The 19,029-nt window shown below is 47.8% G+C and overlaps 2 protein-coding genes across 3 annotated transcripts in view; one reads left to right on the forward strand and one right to left on the reverse strand.

Moving 5' to 3' along the window:
* ZCCHC17 (zinc finger CCHC-type containing 17) overlaps window positions 1-9,819 on the forward strand; it is a 60,291-nt gene extending 50,472 nt beyond the window's left edge. The window contains exon 8 of one of the 2 annotated variants that reach the window (XM_047792983.1): window positions 8,908-9,819. In XM_047792983.1, the coding sequence (XP_047648939.1) occupies window positions 8,908-9,069 (162 nt within the window). In that variant the 3' untranslated portion in view covers window positions 9,070-9,819. Of the gene's footprint in view, window positions 1-6,489; window positions 7,903-8,907 lie in introns of those variants that run through there. The other variant, XM_047792984.1, reaches the window with a different exon arrangement.
* A 661-nt stretch (window positions 9,820-10,480) lies between these two features.
* Window positions 10,481-18,681, reverse strand: FABP3 (fatty acid binding protein 3). Its single transcript, XM_047792985.1, has 4 exons — window positions 18,553-18,681; window positions 14,264-14,436; window positions 12,102-12,203; window positions 10,481-10,757 (listed from the first exon to the last, which is right to left on the reverse strand). Exons 1-4 carry the CDS (start codon window positions 18,623-18,625, stop codon window positions 10,704-10,706), a joined length of 402 nt encoding a protein of 133 aa, XP_047648941.1. The 5' UTR covers window positions 18,626-18,681; the 3' UTR covers window positions 10,481-10,703.
* Between the last annotated feature and the right edge of the window lie 348 nt (window positions 18,682-19,029).

Genomic DNA, 19,029 nt, shown 5'->3' on the forward strand with positions numbered 1-19,029 from the left:
TGGGAGTGGCCCTAGAAAAGGCAAAAAGACAAAAAAAAAAAAAAAAGACTTTTCAGTCTCTCCAGCTTCCTAGCATCATCTCTCACCAGTGCCTTCCTCCACACACTGTCCTCTTTGCCTCATTCATAAAAAGAACTTTTACTATGTGCCAAGCTCTGTTCTAGTCATTGCAGATACAGCAGTAGACAAAACAGATAAAATCTCTGTCTTCATAGCACTTACTTCTTAATGGGAGTCACAGACAATGAACTGGTAAATAAATACAAAATATTACTTATATTTCAAATACTGATAAGTGCTATGGGAGAAAAATTAATTGGTTATGAGACAAAGAAGGGATAAGGGTGCTTAGTGACTTACTATTCTTGATAGAATGGTAAGGGCAGGCCTTTCTCATAAAGCATCATTTGGGTGGATATTTGTTCATTTGTTTTGTTTTTTTTTTTTTTTTGGCTGTACTCTCCGACATGTGGAAGTTCCTAGGCCAGGGATTGAATTTGCACCACAGCACAGGAGCCACCGTGGTGGCATAGCCAGATTTCCTTAACCCACTGAGCTATCAGGGAACTCCTGAGTGGATATTTGAAGGAAGTAAGAAAGGAAGCTCCTCGGAGTTCCTGTTGTGGTTCAGCAGGTTAAGACCCCAACTAGTATCCATAAGGATACAGGTTTGATCCCTGTCCTCGCTCAGTGGGCTAAGGATCCGGCTATACCACAAGCCGTGGTGTAGTTTGCAGATGCGGCTCAGATTTGACCCCTAGCCCAGGAGCCCAGGACCTTCCGTATGTCACAGGAGTGACTCTCAAAAGAAAAAAAGAAAGCTCATATGAGTGGTGAGAGAGTATTTCAACAAGTACAATAGCTAGGTACTGGGAATGAGGTTGGTGTGTTTAAGGAACAGTAAGGAGGCCACTGTAGCTGGAGGAAGTGAATGATGTAGAGGAAACCAGGGCCTTATAGGAGAAAAAGAGGACTTCAGCTTTCACTTAGGATGAGATGGATGTCATTAAAGGTTTTGACTAGAGGGATGACATGATCTGACTTATCTTTTAAGAAGAATTATTCTGGCTACTATATGGAAATTAGGTGGTCAGACTGTAAGAATGGAAGTAAAAAGTTAGCGAACAGACAGTATTAATAATCTGTGTCAGAGATGATGGGGACTTGGACTAGAGTGATAATAGTGGAGGTGGTGAGAAGGGAGTTGAAGTGTGTATATATTTTGAAGGCAGAGCTGACAGAATTTGCTGAGTGATTGGGTGTGAAGTAGGAAAGAGAACAGTTGAAGGTGACTACAGAGTTTTGGGCTAATTAAGAGAAGGAATGAAGAAGTAAGTTTGGGAATGGAGAGCATTTGGGTTTTGTTTGAGGATGAGAGAGAAAGCTGGAGTGGGGGCAGGGCATAGGAGTTGAGAAGCCTATCACATACAATGGATGTGGAATAAACAATTGGATGTGTAGTTCTGGAGTTCAAAGGAAAGGCCCATGTAAGATAAATTTGGGAGTCATCTACATATAGATGGTATTTAAGTTGTTTATTTTTGTCTTTTGTCTTTTTGAGGGCCGCAGCCGCAGCATATGGAGGTTCCCAGGTTAGGGGTCTAATTGGAGCTGTAGCCACCAGCCTATGCCACAGCCACAGCAATGTGGCTGAGCAAGGCTAGGGATGGAACCTGCAACCTCATGGTTACTAGTTGGATTCCTTAACCACTGAGCCACGATGGGACCTCCCAAGATATTTAAGTTCTTATATGAGATCTCCTGGAGAGTAAATATAGGGAAGAGAAACAGTTAGAAGACTTGAGCCCCAAAGTTTTCCAACTTTTAGAGGTTATGGAGCTGAGGATGAACTAGCAAAGGAGTCTGAGAAAGAACAGCCAGGGAAGTCAGCAGAGAGTAAGAGGATATGGTGGGAGTAAGTAAGGAATGTGTTCTAAGGAAGATGGGTTATTATGTCAGATACAGCAGATCTATTGATTTATTTATTTATTTATTTATTTTTTTTAAAGGCTGTACTGAGGCACATGGAAGTTCCCAGGCTAGGGGTCGAATCAGAGCTACAGCTGCTGGCCACAGCCACAGCAATTTGGAATCTGAGCCGTGTCTGTGACCTACACCACAGCTCATGGCAATGCTGGATCCCCAACACCCTGAAAGAAGCCAGGAATTGAACTCCAATCTTCCTGAGTACTAGTCGGGTTCTTAACCTGCTGAGCCACAATGATTGGAATGCCCTCAGATACAACAGAATGGCCAAGTAAATGAGGCCCAAGAATTGACCATGAATTTGGCCATGTAAAGATCATTGGTAACTTTGACTGCAGCTGTTATAGTAGAGGGGTGGGTTGACAGTGTGGTTAAAATTGTTTAGGAGGCTTGGTTTTGTTTTGTTTGTTTGTTCAATGGGAACTAGTATAACACATTCATTTATTTTGGGGGATGAGCCAGTAAAGAAGAAAAAAATTGATGCAGGAGAGAGGGGACAATTCCTGGACTAATTTTTTTTTTTTTTTTTTTGCCATTTCTTGGGCTGCTCTCACGGCATATGGAGGATGCCAGGCTAGGGGTCTAATTGGAGCCATAGCCTACACCAGGGCCACAGCAATGCTGGATCCGAGCCGCACCTGCAACCTACACCACAGCTCACGGCAATGCTGGATCCTTAACCCACTGAACAAGGCCAGGGATCGAACCTGAAACCTCATGGTTCCTAGTCAGATTCATTAACCACTGTGCCACGACGGAAACTCCTGGACTAATGTTCTTGAGTAGGAGAGAAGGGATGGGTCCAGGGCAAGGTAAATAAGCTGCTCAGGCTCTTTCAGGCATTCACTTCATTCTGTTTTCCCTCTGGCTAGAAGGCCTTCACTTTGCTTTTTCCATCAGCTCTACCACCACCACTCCACTTGCCACGACCACATTCATACCTTCAAAAGTACACACGTTCCATATCCTTCAGTGAGGCCGTCCTCAAATTCCTCAGACAATTGATTTGTTTCCCTCGTATGTCCACGGCATATTTTTTGTACTTTTCTTACATCACTTCCATGGACTGCCTAGTATCTTAATTAGTCTTTCTCCTTGATTAATTTGTCCCTTGAAGGCTCCTGATCCCTGATTTCTAATAGTCAATTCTAACAATCATTCAACTGTTATAAGAGACAAATTATTTACTAGATATTCCTGGCTCATAGAAGGTACTCAGCAAGTATTTGTTGAATGGATGTCCTGAATGGGTATAAGGATTTATTCTTTCCCTTGTTTGATGAGGTTGGCTCAGGTTTAGAGGAATGGCGCCAGTCACCACTACTGAGCTACCAGATGTGTTTACTTTGCATCTGCTACTGTAGCCTTGCACTAGTAGGTATTTTTTGTCTGAATTCTATTAAAAATCAGTGTGGTCTTCTTATCTCCTAAGCAACACTGTATGTAACTATGGCTCTGTAAAGTTCTTTGTAGGCAGTAAAGTTCAGTAAATATTTGTGAGTTGATTAATAAACATTTGCCCTGTGGTCTTACCCTTTCCAAGCTGAGATAAACTGGTGCTTATAGGCAAATTCTAGTCAGGAATCACCCTATGTCCTACTTTATAAAAGTTCACCCTAGGGGTTCTCCTATGGCGCAGCAAGTTAAGGATCCAGTATTGTCACTGCAGCGACTCAGATTGCTGCTGTGGCACGGGTTCAGTCCCTGGCCTGGGAGCTTCCACATGCTGCTGGCATGGCCAAAAAAAAAAAAAAAATCCACCCTAGGGAATCAGTTTGAACATCAAATTTTCTCTTGAGAATCAATCATTTCTCAAGAATAAGAGAATAGGGGAGTTCCCGTCATGGCGCAGTGGTTAACGAATCCGACTAGGAACCATGAGGTTGAGGGTTCGATCCCTGGCCTCGCTCAGTGGGTTAAGGATCCGGCGTTGCCGTGAGCTGTGGTGTAGGTCGCAGATGCGGCTTGGATCCTGCGTTGCTGTGGCTCTGGCGTAGGCTGGTGGCTACAGCTCTGATTAGATCCCTAGCCTGGGAACCTCCATATGCCGCGAGAGCGGCCCAAGAAATGGCAAAAAGACAAAAACAAAAAACAAAAAAACCCAATGAATGAATAAATAAAAAATAAAAAAAAAAAGAGAGAGAATAGGAGTTCCGTCCGTGGCTCAGTGGTTAACAAACCTGACTAGTATCTATGAGGATGCAGGTTCCATCCCTGGCCTTGCTCAGTGAGCTAAGGACCCTGTGTTGCCGTGAGTTGTGGTGTGAGGGGAAAAAAAAAAAAAAAAAAACAGAATGAGAGAATAAATAACCAATGCTGGAGTTCCCGTCGTGGCGCAGTGGTTAGCGAATCCGACTAGGAACCATGAGGTTGCGGGTTCGGTCCCTGCCCTTGCTCAGTGGGTTAACGATCCGGCGTTGCTGTGAGCTGTGGTTGTAGGTCGCAGACGCGGCTCGGATCCTGCGTTGCTGTGGCTCTGGCGTAGGCCGGCGGCTACAACTCCGATTAGACCCCTAGCCTGGGAACCTCCATATGCCGCAGGAGCGGCCCAAGAAATAGCAAAAACACACACACACAAAAATAATAATAACCAATGCTTTCTTTTTTTTTTTTTTTTTTACAATTCCTCTTTTAGAACTCCTAACCGGTGTTTTCTCAAGAATAATTCTTAAAGGAGTTCCCGTTGTGGCGCAGTGGTTAACAAATCTGACTAGGAACCATAAGGTTGTGGGTTCGATCCCTGGCCTTGCTCAGTGGGTTAAGGATCTGGCGTTGCCGTGAGCTGTGGTGTAGGTTGCAGACACGGCTTGGATCCCGCGTTGCCGTGGCTCTGCTGTAGGCTGGTGGCTACAGCTCCGATTCAACCCCTAGCCTAGGAACCTCCATGTGCCGCGGGAAGCGGCCCTAGAAAAGGCAAAAAGACCCCCCCAAAAAAAAAGAATAATTCTTAAGAATATATTAAAAAAGAATAAATACTTGCTTGCTGGATTTCTGGCTAGATCAGTGCCCTTGGGTTGAGAAATGCTAAATTAGGTCCTGCCTTTAATATAGATAGGACAAAAAAGAACATCTAGTTTGGGATCCAGCCTGAGTTGAATCCTGGGTCTACCAACTGAGTAAGTCACTTTATCTCACTTAACCTCTCTGAAGTTATAGTTTTCTTTCCTGAAAATACAGAGATGGAGTTCCCATCGTGGCTCAGCAGAAATGAATCTGACTAGTATCCATGATGAGCTGTGGTGTAGGTCACAGATGTGGCTCGGATCTGGCATTGTTGTGGCCGTGGCATAGGCCAGTGGCTGCAGCTATGATTGAACCCCTATCCTGGGAACTTCTGTGTGCTGCAGGCACGGCCCTAAAAAGACAAAATGACAAAAAAAAAAAAAATGGAGATGATTATGTCCATTTAATATGTTGTGAAGTTCATGAGGGATGCCTGCAAAGTCTCCACCTCAGCATCTAGAAAATTAAATACTCAATTAGCTGCTCTTCTTCCCTTTCTCAGTTTTTGTATTTCTCTCACACTGGGTAGCTGCTCTCCTGTTTCTGAGAAAGTAGATGGGCTAGCTGCTATAGCACCAGATAGATGTGTGCTTTTCCTAGAGAGCATTTGAGCAGTGGCTTCTTTCCCCTGCCCCTCTGGCCTGTCTGCCCTGAGCAAACACCCCTGGGTCATTACTCTTTATCCTATGCTCTCCTTCCACCTAGAATGTCATCAAGGGACTAGAAGTTACTTTACCTCTGACTTTTCGTCTTTTCCCAACTTTCCTTTTGAACCACAACATATAAAGTAATTTTTGCTCTCTAGCTCAAGGTTAGACCCATAATGAAAATGATGCCACCTGCTGGAGGACTAGATTTTCTTTGTTCAGGTTGTAAAAGAGCTTTTACATCAAGATTGAGGTTTAAGGAGTACCCATTGTGGTGCAGTGGAAACAAATCCCACTAGTATCCATGAGGATGCGGGTTCAATCCCTGGCCTTGCTCAGTGGGTCGGGGATCTGGCTTTGCTGTGAGCTGTGGTGTAGGTCACAGATGCAGCTCAGATCCCAAGTTGCTCTGGCTGTGATGTAGGCCCACAGCTGTAGCTCCAATTTGACCCCTAGCTTGGGAACTTCCACATGCCAAGGGTGCAGCCATAAACACATTCCAGCATGCCAGGGTTCTTTCTAGCAATTTGTTTTTCTCTTCCCTCCTCCTGAACCTGCATCATTGAGAGAGCAGAGTGGAAATAATGCCAAACTGAGTTAGAAAGTGTAACATTCTTTTCGGGTAGCTCAGCTCACTTTACTTGAGTTGCAATGTTTGCCTCTGTAAAATGGTAGTAATAATTCCTAAATTTTTACTTTACCAGATTATTATTACAAGATACGGGATGAAGAAGGCTTAATAAACTAAAGTGCTATTTGGTTATAAGGAAGTATTATTATTCTCCTTTCTCATATATTTATCCAGGCTTGGGGGAATTGGTACTAGACTCTGCATTTGCTTATTCTTTCCCAGGATTTTGTCCCACCTAAGGGACACAAACTGGTGAGGCTGCCAAGCCCATATAGCCCATGATTGACTTCCATGATCTTGCCATCCGGGAAATTGCAACCCTGCTGATTTGCGGACTGTTAGCTTCTCCCCAACATGGTTCCCACAGCTTGTCGATTTGGGCTTAGGAAGCTTCTCTACTCCATTGAAGGCTCCAAGAAAGAATTTTGGTTTAATCTTCTGTCACAACTTTGATTTATCTGCCATAGATAATTGCCCAGACTGTCAGAACCTTCTGGAGTTCTCTGAAATGAGAAAATAATACAATACTTGCAGCTACCACCGAGTGCCTACTGTCTATCAGGCACTATAGTTAGTATTTACCGTGTTTAATCCTCATAGCATCCTTTGAAGTAGGTATTATTTGTAATTTACTGAAAACTGGCATTACAGAAAGTTGTCTCTTGTTCTAAGTCACAAAGTAAGTGTCAGAGTTGGAATTTGACTTATCATATTCTCAAATTGTTGTTCTGACCACCATATACCATGAGGCCTCCCATCGTCATACAGGAAGAGGGACCATGTGCTACAGAGGGAGACTCCAGAGATTTTCAGTTGTATGATCTGCATGCAGATCCCAGCCCTACCTGTGTGATCAGGGCCATGGCTTCCAAATTCTGCAGCCACAGATACTATCTCATTAAATCTTCACCACAGCTCTGTGACATAGGTACTCTTCTTATCTCTGTTTTACATTTGGGGGATGAGGCTTCAGTGAGGTGAAATGATTTGCCCAGGGTTACAGAAGAGTAGTGGTTAAGTGGCAGAGCCAGAACTAAGTCTGGGTCTCACATCAGGTTCCCTGTTTTGTCCACCGTTTCTCGCAGCCAGCTCCCAAGACCTGGTCTTAAGCAGACTTACGCTCTCAGGATACTGGCTGGAAGCCTATAGGAGCAGGAACCTTGCCCTCTTCTACTCTCTTTCTCCTCCCATAATCTCGCCTTCTTAGAAAACCTTATGGAGACAATATACACACATGTGCAATTCAAGGAAAAGTTTTGTGCAGTGCTTAAAAACTGCTGGGAGCACCCTACAGAAGCCTGGAAATGTCTCATCCTTTGTATGTGTTTGTGATGTGAATCTGGCAGCATGGCATGGTGGGTATAGTGTTGAGAAAGTTCTTTATCAGTAAGGTGGTTGTGAAAGTTAGAGAGAGATGTTAAATTTTCAAGGGCAGCAGGTGGAGCCTTATTAATTGAGGGCAGTTATTTTACCTGGCAGAAGGGTCAAAAAGAAAGCAGGCTGGGAGTCAGGAGTCCTAAGTCTCTTACTTTCTTATTTTGGGGCATGTGAGGTACTGTATCTTAACAAAGTGCTCTCTAAGGACTCCATTCAGCTTTAATATCGTATGCTTTTTAAAAATGAAAGTAATAAATGCTTGCTTTAAGAAAATGAAAAAGGACAGTGAAAGACCCCAGCTTTCCTGTATCGATTTCATTGCTGGGGTAAAACTTTCTACTTGTTTGTGTGCTTTCTGTTGTTTTCTGTGTATTTTAAATACATATAGGTATGTTGAAACATATATGTTATATAATTTAATGTACTATTATAATTAATATATGTAAATATATATATAGTATGCATGTATATGTGCGCGTGTTTATACACACGCATGTTACATACCCTGGAGCCTAAAATACATACTTCATTATAATTATGACTTGGTCTTTTTTTTTGGCTGCACCTACAACATATGGAAGTTCCTGGGCCGGGGATCCAATCTGGCAACGCTGGATCCTTAACCCACTGCACCACAGCACTCACTCTATGACTTGCAAGTTCCCTTCGTGGCTCAGCATTAAATGAATCCGACTGGGAACCATGAAGTTGCCGGTTTGATCCCTGGCCTTGCTCAGTGGGTTAGGGATCTGGCGTTGCCGTGAGCTTAGGTGTAGGTTGCATGGATCTGGGACAGCTGTAGCTCCAATTCATCCTCTAGCCTGGGAACTTCCATATGCCACATGTGCAGCCCTAAGAAGCAAAAAATAAAGAATTCATGACTTGATCTACTTTCCCTTGTTTTGAGCATTTTTTTCTTGTTGGTACCCAAAGATGTAATTTATTTTTTAATTAATGTTTTATTATTTATTAAGTTATTCCCTACTGATTACATGCCATTATTTTTTTAATGGCCACACCCTTGGCCTATGTGAGTTCCTGGGCCAGGGGTCAAATCCGACTCACAGGTTCCATAGCTGTGGCAATGCCAGATCCTTTAGCCCTCTGCTGAGGGGCCAAGGATCAAACCTTTGCCTCCACAGCAACCCAAGCCACTATAGTCAGATTCTTAATCCACTGCACCACAGAAGAAACTCCACATGCCATATTTTTAAAAGCAAATATGCACATACAATGTTGAGATTTGTTTATTTTTTTGTTCAGGAAAAGAAGAAAAAGAAACATAGAGACAGGAAGTCATCTAACTCTGACAGCTCAGACTCTGAGAGTGATACAGGCAAGAGGGCAAGGCACACATCAAAAGACAACAAGGCGGCCAAGAAGAAGAAAAAGAAGAAGAAGCACAAGAAGAAGCACAAGGAGTGAAAGTGGAAAGAGTAGAAGGGGTGGTTGAGAGAAGGAAACCGGAGCCTTGTGCCTTGAAGCCCTGGCTCCTGGAAGGACTCACTAGTGAGAATGTGGCCTCCCACCCCATTTTCTCTCCCATGGAAGGTGGCTTCCCCTTAGCCACAGGCAGGTTTGGGAGTTAAGTATCAAAACCATCTGCCTGAATGAGTTGTTTCCTTATCACTCCTGGTCCCTCTGCAAGTGACCCCTGCAGCTCACCCTCTCATCCACCCAACTTCCTTCATTCAGCAGGAGGTCCTGTTAACCTCTCCAGCTGCCACTGCCAGAGCCAGATTCCTATACAGGAGTCTAGGCTAGAGCCACAGGTACTGCTGTGGAGGTGAGTCTGGCTATAGTTGGAGGACAGTGATTGGCCTGCTGTTGGTCTGCCCTGGGCTAATTGGTGGGTGATCTCTGTAGCATCCAACACAGGCGCAGAGGGAGACTGGCAGTACAAGGGAGAACATGGTAAGAAGTGGTGCTCACTTTTTCCAGTCCCCCAACACGATTCTACTGTGTTAGAAGCGACAGCCAGCAGTCACAGCCAGAAACCATTGTTTGCAGTGACTCAACTTGTGTGTGACATTCCACCAGACCACTGAACCAAACAGCTCAAGCCAAGATCATTGCTTTACTTTGCATTTACTACAGTGTGAGTCAAATGGTTCCATTTCAGGTCTCTGCTTAAATTCCTGGCACTAAATGGAAGTGTGTTTGGTTTGAAACTTACTGAGAGTCTTAACTAGTATAATCTCTTCCTGTAACCTCCAGACTTAAAAGTTACTGAGTCTGCATTAGTTGACAGAAAAACATTTAATATGTTACCTTAGACCTTGGAGAGAGGCCCAGCAAAGGTACTGAGCCAAAGACACTAGCAGGTCCTAGCCTTCTTAGGAGATCACTTATAAGCCTCTCTTCTGTAATGATCAGATGACCTCTCCCCTAGGGCTGACTGGAGAGCCAGTAAGGATCTGTAACCGCAGGTAACGGCCTGGCGGAAGCTCAGAGGTCCTCTTGGCCAGTGGGCATTTTCTTGTGCCTGGCTTGTGTCCTGAGCCTACTTTCTGGAAAGAGACCACTGCCTTCCACAAAGGGCAACTGTCCAGACTCCAGGGCATTCAGTGCAGGACAGGCCTGAGGTGACATTTCGGAAGCCTTGCCACTGATTATTCCAGGCTGGACGAGCTCACTTGGCCATAGGAAGAGGGCAGTGTAAAGACAAGGTGTAGGTACAGCGATGTAAGGTGATCATCTATCACTGTTCCTGACACTGTCCACTTCAGTCTCATCCAGTGCATCTTCCTGAATGGCAGTCATCTCTGCCCACTCTGACACACACTGAAACTGGAACTCCCAGAGTCATGTCACCAAAGACAAAGAGGCAGCTGGGTGGCTTTGGCTATTTTATTGACCTCAGAGCACCCTTTGGATGCAATTAAAAAAAAACAAACATACACAACAAGAACCGGAACTGAACACAGGCTGGTGCAACCTGACCCCAGGAGAATATCCCCAAAGTGGATTTTTACAAAATGCCAGAGGAAAAAATGAGGCAATCTGGTGCTGAGTCCAGGAGTAGCCAATTGGCAGGAACAGTCGAAGGGATGGGCAGGTCATGCCTCTTTCTCGTAAGTGCGAGTGCAAACTGCACTGCCATGGGTGAGTGTCTGGAATAAAAGAGGGTCAGATTAAGGCAGAGGTGAGGGCACAGGAGGTACTGGGAGCACTCTTCACTCTGCCAGGGAAAGCCCTCTACCTTCATGCTAATAATCGTCATTTACTAACTACTACATGCCAGGTACTTGACATGTATTTTTTCCTAATGCTTACACCAGGTCTTCAAGTTCAGCACTGTAATTCCTCTCGTAGAGATTTGGGAAAATGAGCTTTGAGGAGGTAACTTGGTCAAGATCCTAGAGCATTTCTCTTTCCCTTGTACCATTCTTCTCCTGTCATCCTTTGTGTCTAAGATGGTGCCTGGTACATAGTAAATGGGTGAACAAAAATGCCCAGAGATGCTTGGGGAAAGGACTCTACTAGGCCACCAACTCTCCATTCCTTCCCTAACTTAGGGTAGTGCCAGGGCCAAAACCCCATCATCCTGCCAGGCATCATGGTTTCACCATAACCTGAATGCCCAGTGAGTATTTGGTTCTGTATATCACATTCCCACCTGAGCCAGATACCTCATTCTTAACTCTGCTGGGCCCTTGCCCTGTTTGAGTGCAAGAATGCAGTCAGCAGGTCACACTGACCCAGGAGGGTCTGCAGTGAAGATACTGAGGCAAAAACCTGAGGTGCTACAGAGTTAGGTGGTAGAGACCACAGCTGGCTGCTGTCTCTGCCCCTGGGGGTATTCAGTCAAGGCTCCATTCTTCAAGTGATGTCCCCAAGTGTGTCCCTAAACATGCTGCCAGCCTGATTGTTGCCTCCAACCCAGGCCATGGTCAGGCAGGCCAGGCACAGAAAGCACTGAGAGGAGGTGAGCCTGAAATGAAATAGAAAGGGCTGTGCTATCAGCCAGGGCCCCACCATCACCAGCTTGCCCCTGCCCCAAGGCTTAGGAGATGAGAGCCTCTCACCAGGACCTGAGATCAGATTTGGCCCCACTTTCTACTGCTTCCTGGGTGAAGCAGAATGAAACTAAGGCAATGGTGCATGCCCACTATAGTCCTCCCATGCCAGTGATCCTGTGCTCCTCATCCACCGTCTCCCTCAGACTTCACAGCAACCCTCCAAGGCTGGTGTCATTAATACCCACTTTACAGTTGGACATGGAAAACCTAACTTACCCCAAGTCATGTAGCCTATAAACTGTGATTTAAACCCAATCTTGTGTGAGTCCAAAGCCACTACATAAGAAAATTCCTACCTAATGCCACCCAGCCTTGCCTCCACCCTCCACTGTCCCAGCTTCCACTGGTCCCAGGGAACCTTGGCTTTTCACAGTAGGGTTGGCTGAAGGGGCAGTAAAAACCAACTGGGTGAAACTCCAAAGTTGTCCATCTTACCAGGATGAGTTTCCCATCAACTAGTTCCCGAACAAGCGTTGTCTCTTGTCCATTCCACTTCTGCAGGTGGACAAGTTTTGCTCCATCCAGTGTCACAATGGACTGTAGAAAGAGGGTAGAGGCGGCAGGGATTGAGGGACAGGAAGGGGGTGTCTGGTCACTCTGGCCACAGCAGACTCAGCCTCTAACCTAAACTGTTGATGGTGCTAGGACCAGAGCTCAGGTAGCCCACCTTCAAGCTAGCCCCATGGGAGGTGTAGTTCACCACTGCTGCTTGGTGGGGGGAGAGGCGGGCAATATGGTAGAGTCAGACAGCCCAGCTGGAGAAGTGCCACCAGCCTTCAAGATGGGCACTTATCCTATACTCCAGGGGATGCCCACAGCCCCAGTCCCACTAAGATAAAAGGTGCATGTACCAGCCTAATCCCTGGGAAAGACTGGGGAGGAAGAATGGTCCCGAGACTCTCCAGCCTAATGGTGATCACACACAATGTCTAAAAGATTCTTGGGGGAGTTCCCATCGAGGCTCAGCACTAACAAACCTGACTAGTATCCATGAAGACTCAGGTTCAATGCCTGGCCTCGCTCAGTGGGTTAAGGATCCGGCATTGCTGTGAGCTGTGTAGTTCGCAGACATGGCTTGGCTGTGGCTATGGTGTGGGCCGGCAGATGCAGCTCAAATTAGACCCCTAGAGCCTGGGAACTTCCATATGCCACGGGTGAGGCCCCAAAAAGCAAAAAAAACCCAAAAAACAAAAACAAAAAAAACCTCTCAGGGATGGGAGTTACTGGAAAATTAGGACTCTGCCCTGTATTCCTACTCCTCTTGGTCCATATCATGTGAGCCCTTCAGCTGACAAGTGGGCAGCAACTGCCTTGTCCTGGGGCTGGGTACCCTTGGAGTGTTCCACAGCCCTGGTTAAATGTCCACTTAAACTCTTCTGGGTGCCGCTGCCAGTCTACATCAGCTGGTTCTCATTTGGCAGCTCTCCCAGGTGTCTCTTCTCTAGAAGTCTGGGGGCTCTAAGCCAGGCTAGGGGACCGTGACTGAGCAGGCTTAACAGGAGAATCTGAAAAGGCTGTGTGTTTGTGTTTAGGGCTAGGGGTACACCCTTATGATCACCTTCCTCATTCTCATTCCCCTAGCTTTTTGTCCACTCAGAGCAGATTATTTCTAGCCTGGGCATCCCATAGAACTGTTGGCGTTTAATTGGATTTCTTGCCCCTCAAGAAGGTAGGCTACTTTAAGTTAAAAGCATGTGGTAGGGCAGGCACCTCTCCATCTCTGGGTACTGTCCCATCTCTGCTGCCCGCTTCCTCCACAAGGAGGAAACTATTGGGGGCAGCTGTGAGGAAGAGGAAACAGCTGAGTAGCTGAATGATCGGGTCTGGTGAAAAGATACTACTATAGGGACACCCTGTAGAGAGCAAACCTCCTGGTTCTCCCTCTTCCATGCCTGGCCCAGGGGCTGGGAGGCCTGAGGCAAGCTGCTGCAGGGTAGCCGGTCCTGAGAGGGTAGATGTCCCCTCCTCCTTGGAAGGAGGGGGGAGCTGAGGCTTGGCAGGAAGACACTCAAACACACCTAAGGCAATGCTCCATCCAGAACATAGTTTTTCCTGCTTGTGGGCTGGCAGCCTTGGAAACAGTTCCTCAGGGTCACTGGCCAAGCCCAAGAGGTGGTGGCTGGAGAAGCAGAAGCATCTGAGTAGGTCTCAACCTCTTGTCCCCAGCTGTCTCTGCTGCTAGAGGCCAGGATGGCCTATTTAGCAGAGGATTTGACTTCAGGGCATTGTCCTAAAACACTTGAGGTTACAGCCATGTCCACATAACCCCCATCTATGGAAGGGGGAAGAATGTCAGAGGTGTTGCATGCCAGGCACTAGGTCACCCAGCTGGAGCTGCAGCAGACACAGAGGTCAGAATATCCTGGCTTGATGCTGCCCTCGTCCAGAGGTAACAGGTAGATGCTTCCCAAGAAGGGAGGAAGGAAAACAAGAGGACAGGACATGCTTTTAGCACTCAGGACATCCCAGCACTGCACAGGCTTTAGGGACTTTGTTTCAATTCCTCACAACATCCTACCCCTCAAGGTGCAATAATAGGGTGCCATCCTATTCCCCTTCAGGGACTTCCATTCCCTGTGACACTTCCCTCAACTCACCTTGACCTTCCTGTCATCTGCTGTTGTCTCATCAAACTCCACTCCCAGCTTGAAGCTGATCTCTGTGCTCTTGAAGGTGCTTTGTGTTTTTACGGTGATTGTGTCCCCATTCACTTCGATGATTGTGGTAGGCTTGGTCATGTTGGCCACCTGCCTGGTGGCAAAACCCACACCTGAGGGCAGAGGGAAGGTTATGAGTACAAGCTGGAACAGACCCAGCAGACAGCAAACCGCTCTTAGGCCTAGATGTGGGAAAGAGGAAGGAGGAGGACAAGAATTTTCAAAGACTGCATGGCTGTTTTTAAATTCAGTCTTCGTAGCTCTGTGCTATGAAGAGACATTACTGATCCCATTAGACAGATGAGAAGCTTAAGGAACAGGCATGCCTCACAGCAAGTCAGTGGCAGAGCCGAGATTAAACTACCATTGGGAGTTTACATCGTGGCTCAGTGGTTAACAAACTCAACTAGTATCCATGAGGATGTGGGTTCAATCCCTGGCCTCGCTTGGTGGGTTAAGGACAGGGCTCGGAACCCGTGCTGCTGTGGCTCTGGCAAAGGCTAGCGCTTCAGCTCTGATTGGACCCCTAGCTTGGGAACTCCATGTGCCATGGATTTGGCCCTAAAAAGACAAAAACAAAAAAACAAAAACTATTAAGTGCTTTCTGTGTAGTAAAACAACTACACATGTAATCTCATTCAATTCTTCCAGTCTCCCTGAAGGATCTGTGTTATTAACTCTACAGATGCAAAAACAGAGTAAGTTGAAGCCCGGAGTCCAAATCTGGAATTCAAGCCCAGAATGTTCAATGGCAGAGTTCGCTTTACTGCTCAGCTATACTCCCTCCCAAGGCTGGAGCAGAAGGCTCCCTTCCAGGCTCCTGAGCAGCATTCAGGGCACAGGCCGAGGGAGAACGAAGGTAAATGTGGGCTTTGCCTTCCAGAGCCTTATGGACAAGAACTTTCCACCTTTCTAAATTTTTATCCTGAGACACACTGGTGCTCTTCTTCCCCATAAATAGTAACAAAGACATTTTCCGAGCATCTTAGCCACGATTTAGGAAGTAGGCAGAAGAGAATGTGCAGATTTAGGAGAGGCCTAAAGAGGCAGGCATTCAGGTCTCCAATCCAAGGCCCAGAGGAACTTCCCCAAGTGGTACAAGACAGTGTGGGACAAAAGCCCTGTAGGTCTCGGCTTCCCTGAGTTTTGTCCTTTTACCTCCAACCTCCCCTCTGCTCCCTGCAGCCTCTGCTAAGCTCTCCTCCAAAGGCAGAGGCCATGGGGAAGTGGTGGGTATAAAGTCCCCATATGTGCCTGGCTACATGGATTTTTTTTTTTTTGTCTTTTTGTTGTTGTTATTGTTGTTACTATTTCTTGGGCCGCTCCCGCGGCATATGGAGGTTCCCAGGCTAGGGGTCTAATCGGAGCTGTAGCTGCCGGCCTACGCCAGAGCTACAGCAACACGGGATCCGAGCCGCATCTGCGACCTACACCACAGCTCACGGCAACGCTGGATCGTTAACCCACTGAGCAAGGGCAGGGACGGAACCCACAACCTCACGGTTCCTAGTCGGATTCGTTAACCACTGCGCCACGACGGGAACTCCCTACATGGATTGTTTTACTTAATGCCTGTAACAGCCCTGAACAGTGGGTTTTATTATCCCCAATTTACAAATGAGGCTTAGAGTGCAGTGACTTGCCCAAAATCAAAGAGTAAACGGTAGATCTAGATTTGAATTCAGGCTCCAAAACTGTTCACTATTCTTGCTGGGCCAGTCTGCCTCCCAGCATGTACTACATCCAGACTCTAAGGCTACCAGGTGTGCCTGAGATCACTGGTACTAACTAGGCTGTACTTCTTTGTCCTCTGAGAACTCTTGGTCTGAACAAGAGGGGCACAGGGAGCCCCTGCAGCTGTGCTGCTGCTGGCCCACCCTGCCTGGCCACGGAAGTACCTGGCCTTGCCACCTGCTATCAGTGAGTCAGGCCGGTCCCACTCCCCAGCACAGAGCAGGGCCTTGTCACTGCACAAGGAGCTCTGTTTACTTAGGACCTGCCCAGAGATGTGGGGTGTTTGAGGAAGGGAAGGACACACTGTGGGGTGGGTGAGGGACTGAGCCAAGAGAAAGTTACAGAATTAGGAGACTCAGGAAGAGTTGCTTTCTACTCAGAAATGAAGCTGAAGTTATTTATTGAGAGCCGAGGAAGGTCTTCTCCCGCATGGGCCTCCCGCATGGGCCTCTCATTTTTTCCATCTGTTACAGGCCGGCTGGATGGACTCTCAGCCCACTTGCCCACTCCCAAAATAAGGGAGTGAGGGTGGTAAGGATGTTGCAACTCACTTCAGGGAGCCAGGTCTTCAGTTCTAATGTCTGCTGGGAGAGGAACTAGCTCCAGGCATTCCAACTTCCTCTATAGCTGCCGGGCTCCCACCCCCACCCCCTTATCCCAAGAATTGCTACCTTCCTGGAGTTATGGGGCATAGTGTTCAGCATGGAGTAGGGGCAGTTGAGTGCTTTGGGCCCAAGAGCCAACACTTGGAGTTCCTGTCTGGCGCAGTGGTTAACGAATCCGACTAGGAGCCATGAGGTTGTGGGTTCGATCCCTGGCCTTGCTCAGTGGGTTAAGGATGCAGCGTTGCCGTGAGCTGTAGGTCGTAGATGCGGCTCGGACCCCGCGTTGCTGTGGCTCTGGCATAGGCTGGTGGCTACAGCTCCGATTCGACCCCTAGCCTGGGAACCTCCATATGCCGTGGGAGCGACCCGAGAAAAGGCAAAAAGACAAAAAAAAAAAAAAGCCAACACTTGTGGTCCTTATTTCAGGGGTCAGGAACAGAGGCAGGAGGTGCCCAGATGGCCCCCACCCCTGGCTATCTGCTGTAATCCAGCACCTCTTCCCTTGAAAAGGCAAGGAATCCAGCGCAATCATGAACAACATTCCAGTTTTCCTCATCCCAGCCTAGGGAACTAGGATAATCTCAGCTGGGGATTCCAGAGAAAGGATATCACCCTCCCTGAATGCATATCAAGAGCGGAAGGGCTAAAGTCAATCATTAGCTAAGCAGTTCTTGCCACTCCCAGCCCTAGGGCCCTTAGGTTTTCACATCAGCCCTGCTGTGGAATTGATGATAAATCTGTACTCTTTCTGAGTCTTGGCTTCTCCATCTGTCGGAACAAGAGGTCTCCAGAGTCGTCCTGTGCAAGATTCTTTCCCTCTTCATTCTCCCCCATCCCAGCACCACAAACTTGTGGACCAAAGACCCTCCCTGCCTTCCTCTACCAGGTCTTGGGTTGCAGCTGGTGTTGGGGGCTCTTGCCCTATCCTACCACTAGACTCACTGACAGTGACTAAAGCCTGGTTACACACTGTAGGACAAGGTCAGAGGTTGGTTGAGAAAAAGAAAGAGGGCACCGGAGTTCCCACTGTGGCACAGTGGTTAACGAATCCGACTACGAACCATGGCATTGAGGGTTCAATCCCTGGCCTTGCTCAGTGGGTTAACAGATCCAGCGTTGCCGTGAGCTGTGGTGTAGGTCGCAGACCCGGCTCGGGTCCCGCGTTGCTGTGGCTCTGGCATAGGCTGGCAGCTACAGCTCCGATTAGACCCCTAGCCTGGGAACCTCCTTATGCCGCGGGAGCGGCCCAAGAAATGGCAAAAAGACAAAAAAAAAAAAAAAAAGAGGGCACCTTCCAGTGAGAACCCTTTAACCCAACATAGAGGAGCAGAAGTTTTTGCTAACCGTGAAGACCCCTGTCTCACCCCCTCCTCATATCCCATTCACCATTGTCCCCTCTTCCATCTTCCTCCTCCTGGGGATTCCTTACTTCTTTAGGCCATAAAACACTTCCCATCCACTGCTTCCCTTTCAGTGTTCATAGTCTCCAGTTCCTAAACCTCCCATGCACCAGTTCTTTTCCTCCCCTAGCTAGCCTCCCACCCACCTTCTGGGACCAATGCTTCCCTTTTATCCAAACTCACCCCCTCACCCCCGAATCCTATGCCCTTCTTCCTCGAAAGCGCCTTCCCGCCCCCACACTGACACAGCGGCCTCATTATGCCTCCTTGCCTGGGAATCTCTTTCGCCAGGTTCAGACCATGAAAGCTCCCTCCCAAGAGGCCTCGCAAGCTCCAGCCCAGGCTACCACCTTCTCCGCGTCTCCGGATTCTGCATCCTTGACCAAGAGGGATGCAGCCTGCGCACAGGGTCCCAGCCAGGGCTGGAGCAAGGCTCCGGCCGGGCACGCGGCCAACCTCTTCCCAGCCCAGCATCCCGAGTCGTCCTCACCAATTGACTTCATGTAGTCATCGAAATTCTTGCTGTCCACTAGCTTCCAGGTGCCCGCGAAGGCGTCCACCATGGTGAGGCTGGGCTAGGCTGAGAAAGAGAAGACAGAAGAGGCGTACAAAAATTCCGAGACCGGCGGCTCCCAGCCCGCGCTACCGCTTTAAATGGCCCTAGCGTCACGTGACGGGGCGTGGCGTACGCCCCCGCTCCCGAAATAGGAAGCCCCATGCCAGCACTGCCTCGCTGGGTTGATCGCCCATCCCCCAGCCTGCCGAAAGAGGAAGGGGCAGCCCTTAGGCGCCCGGCAGCACGGGTCCCCGGGATCCGAATCCCTCCCCGGGGCTGGCAGGACCAGTCCCCTTTCCTGGCCTCAAGGCGCTCTTCGGAATCTGAGAAGGAAGCAGCTGGGGGCACGGAGCCCGCGAATTGGGGCGCAGGTCATGGACATCTTCGGTTCCCTGGTCCCTCCACGAGCCT

This window comes from Phacochoerus africanus, chromosome 8, assembly GCF_016906955.1.
Source record: "Phacochoerus africanus isolate WHEZ1 chromosome 8, ROS_Pafr_v1, whole genome shotgun sequence".
In the NCBI taxonomy this organism is placed as follows: domain Eukaryota; kingdom Metazoa; phylum Chordata; class Mammalia; order Artiodactyla; family Suidae; genus Phacochoerus; species Phacochoerus africanus.

Coding starts and splice junctions, on each gene's coding strand:
- FABP3 (XM_047792985.1), bottom strand. CDS start 18,625: ATGGTGGACGCCTTCGCGGGCACCTGGAAGCTAGTGGACAGCAAGAAT. Junction 12,204..14,263: donor CAGATGACAGGAAGGTCAAG/GTGAGTTGAGGG, acceptor CTCTTTCTACAG/TCCATTGTGACACTGGATGG. Junction 10,758..12,101: donor TTGATGGGAAACTCATCCTG/GTAAGATGGACA, acceptor CTTTTATTCCAG/ACACTCACCCATGGCAGTGC.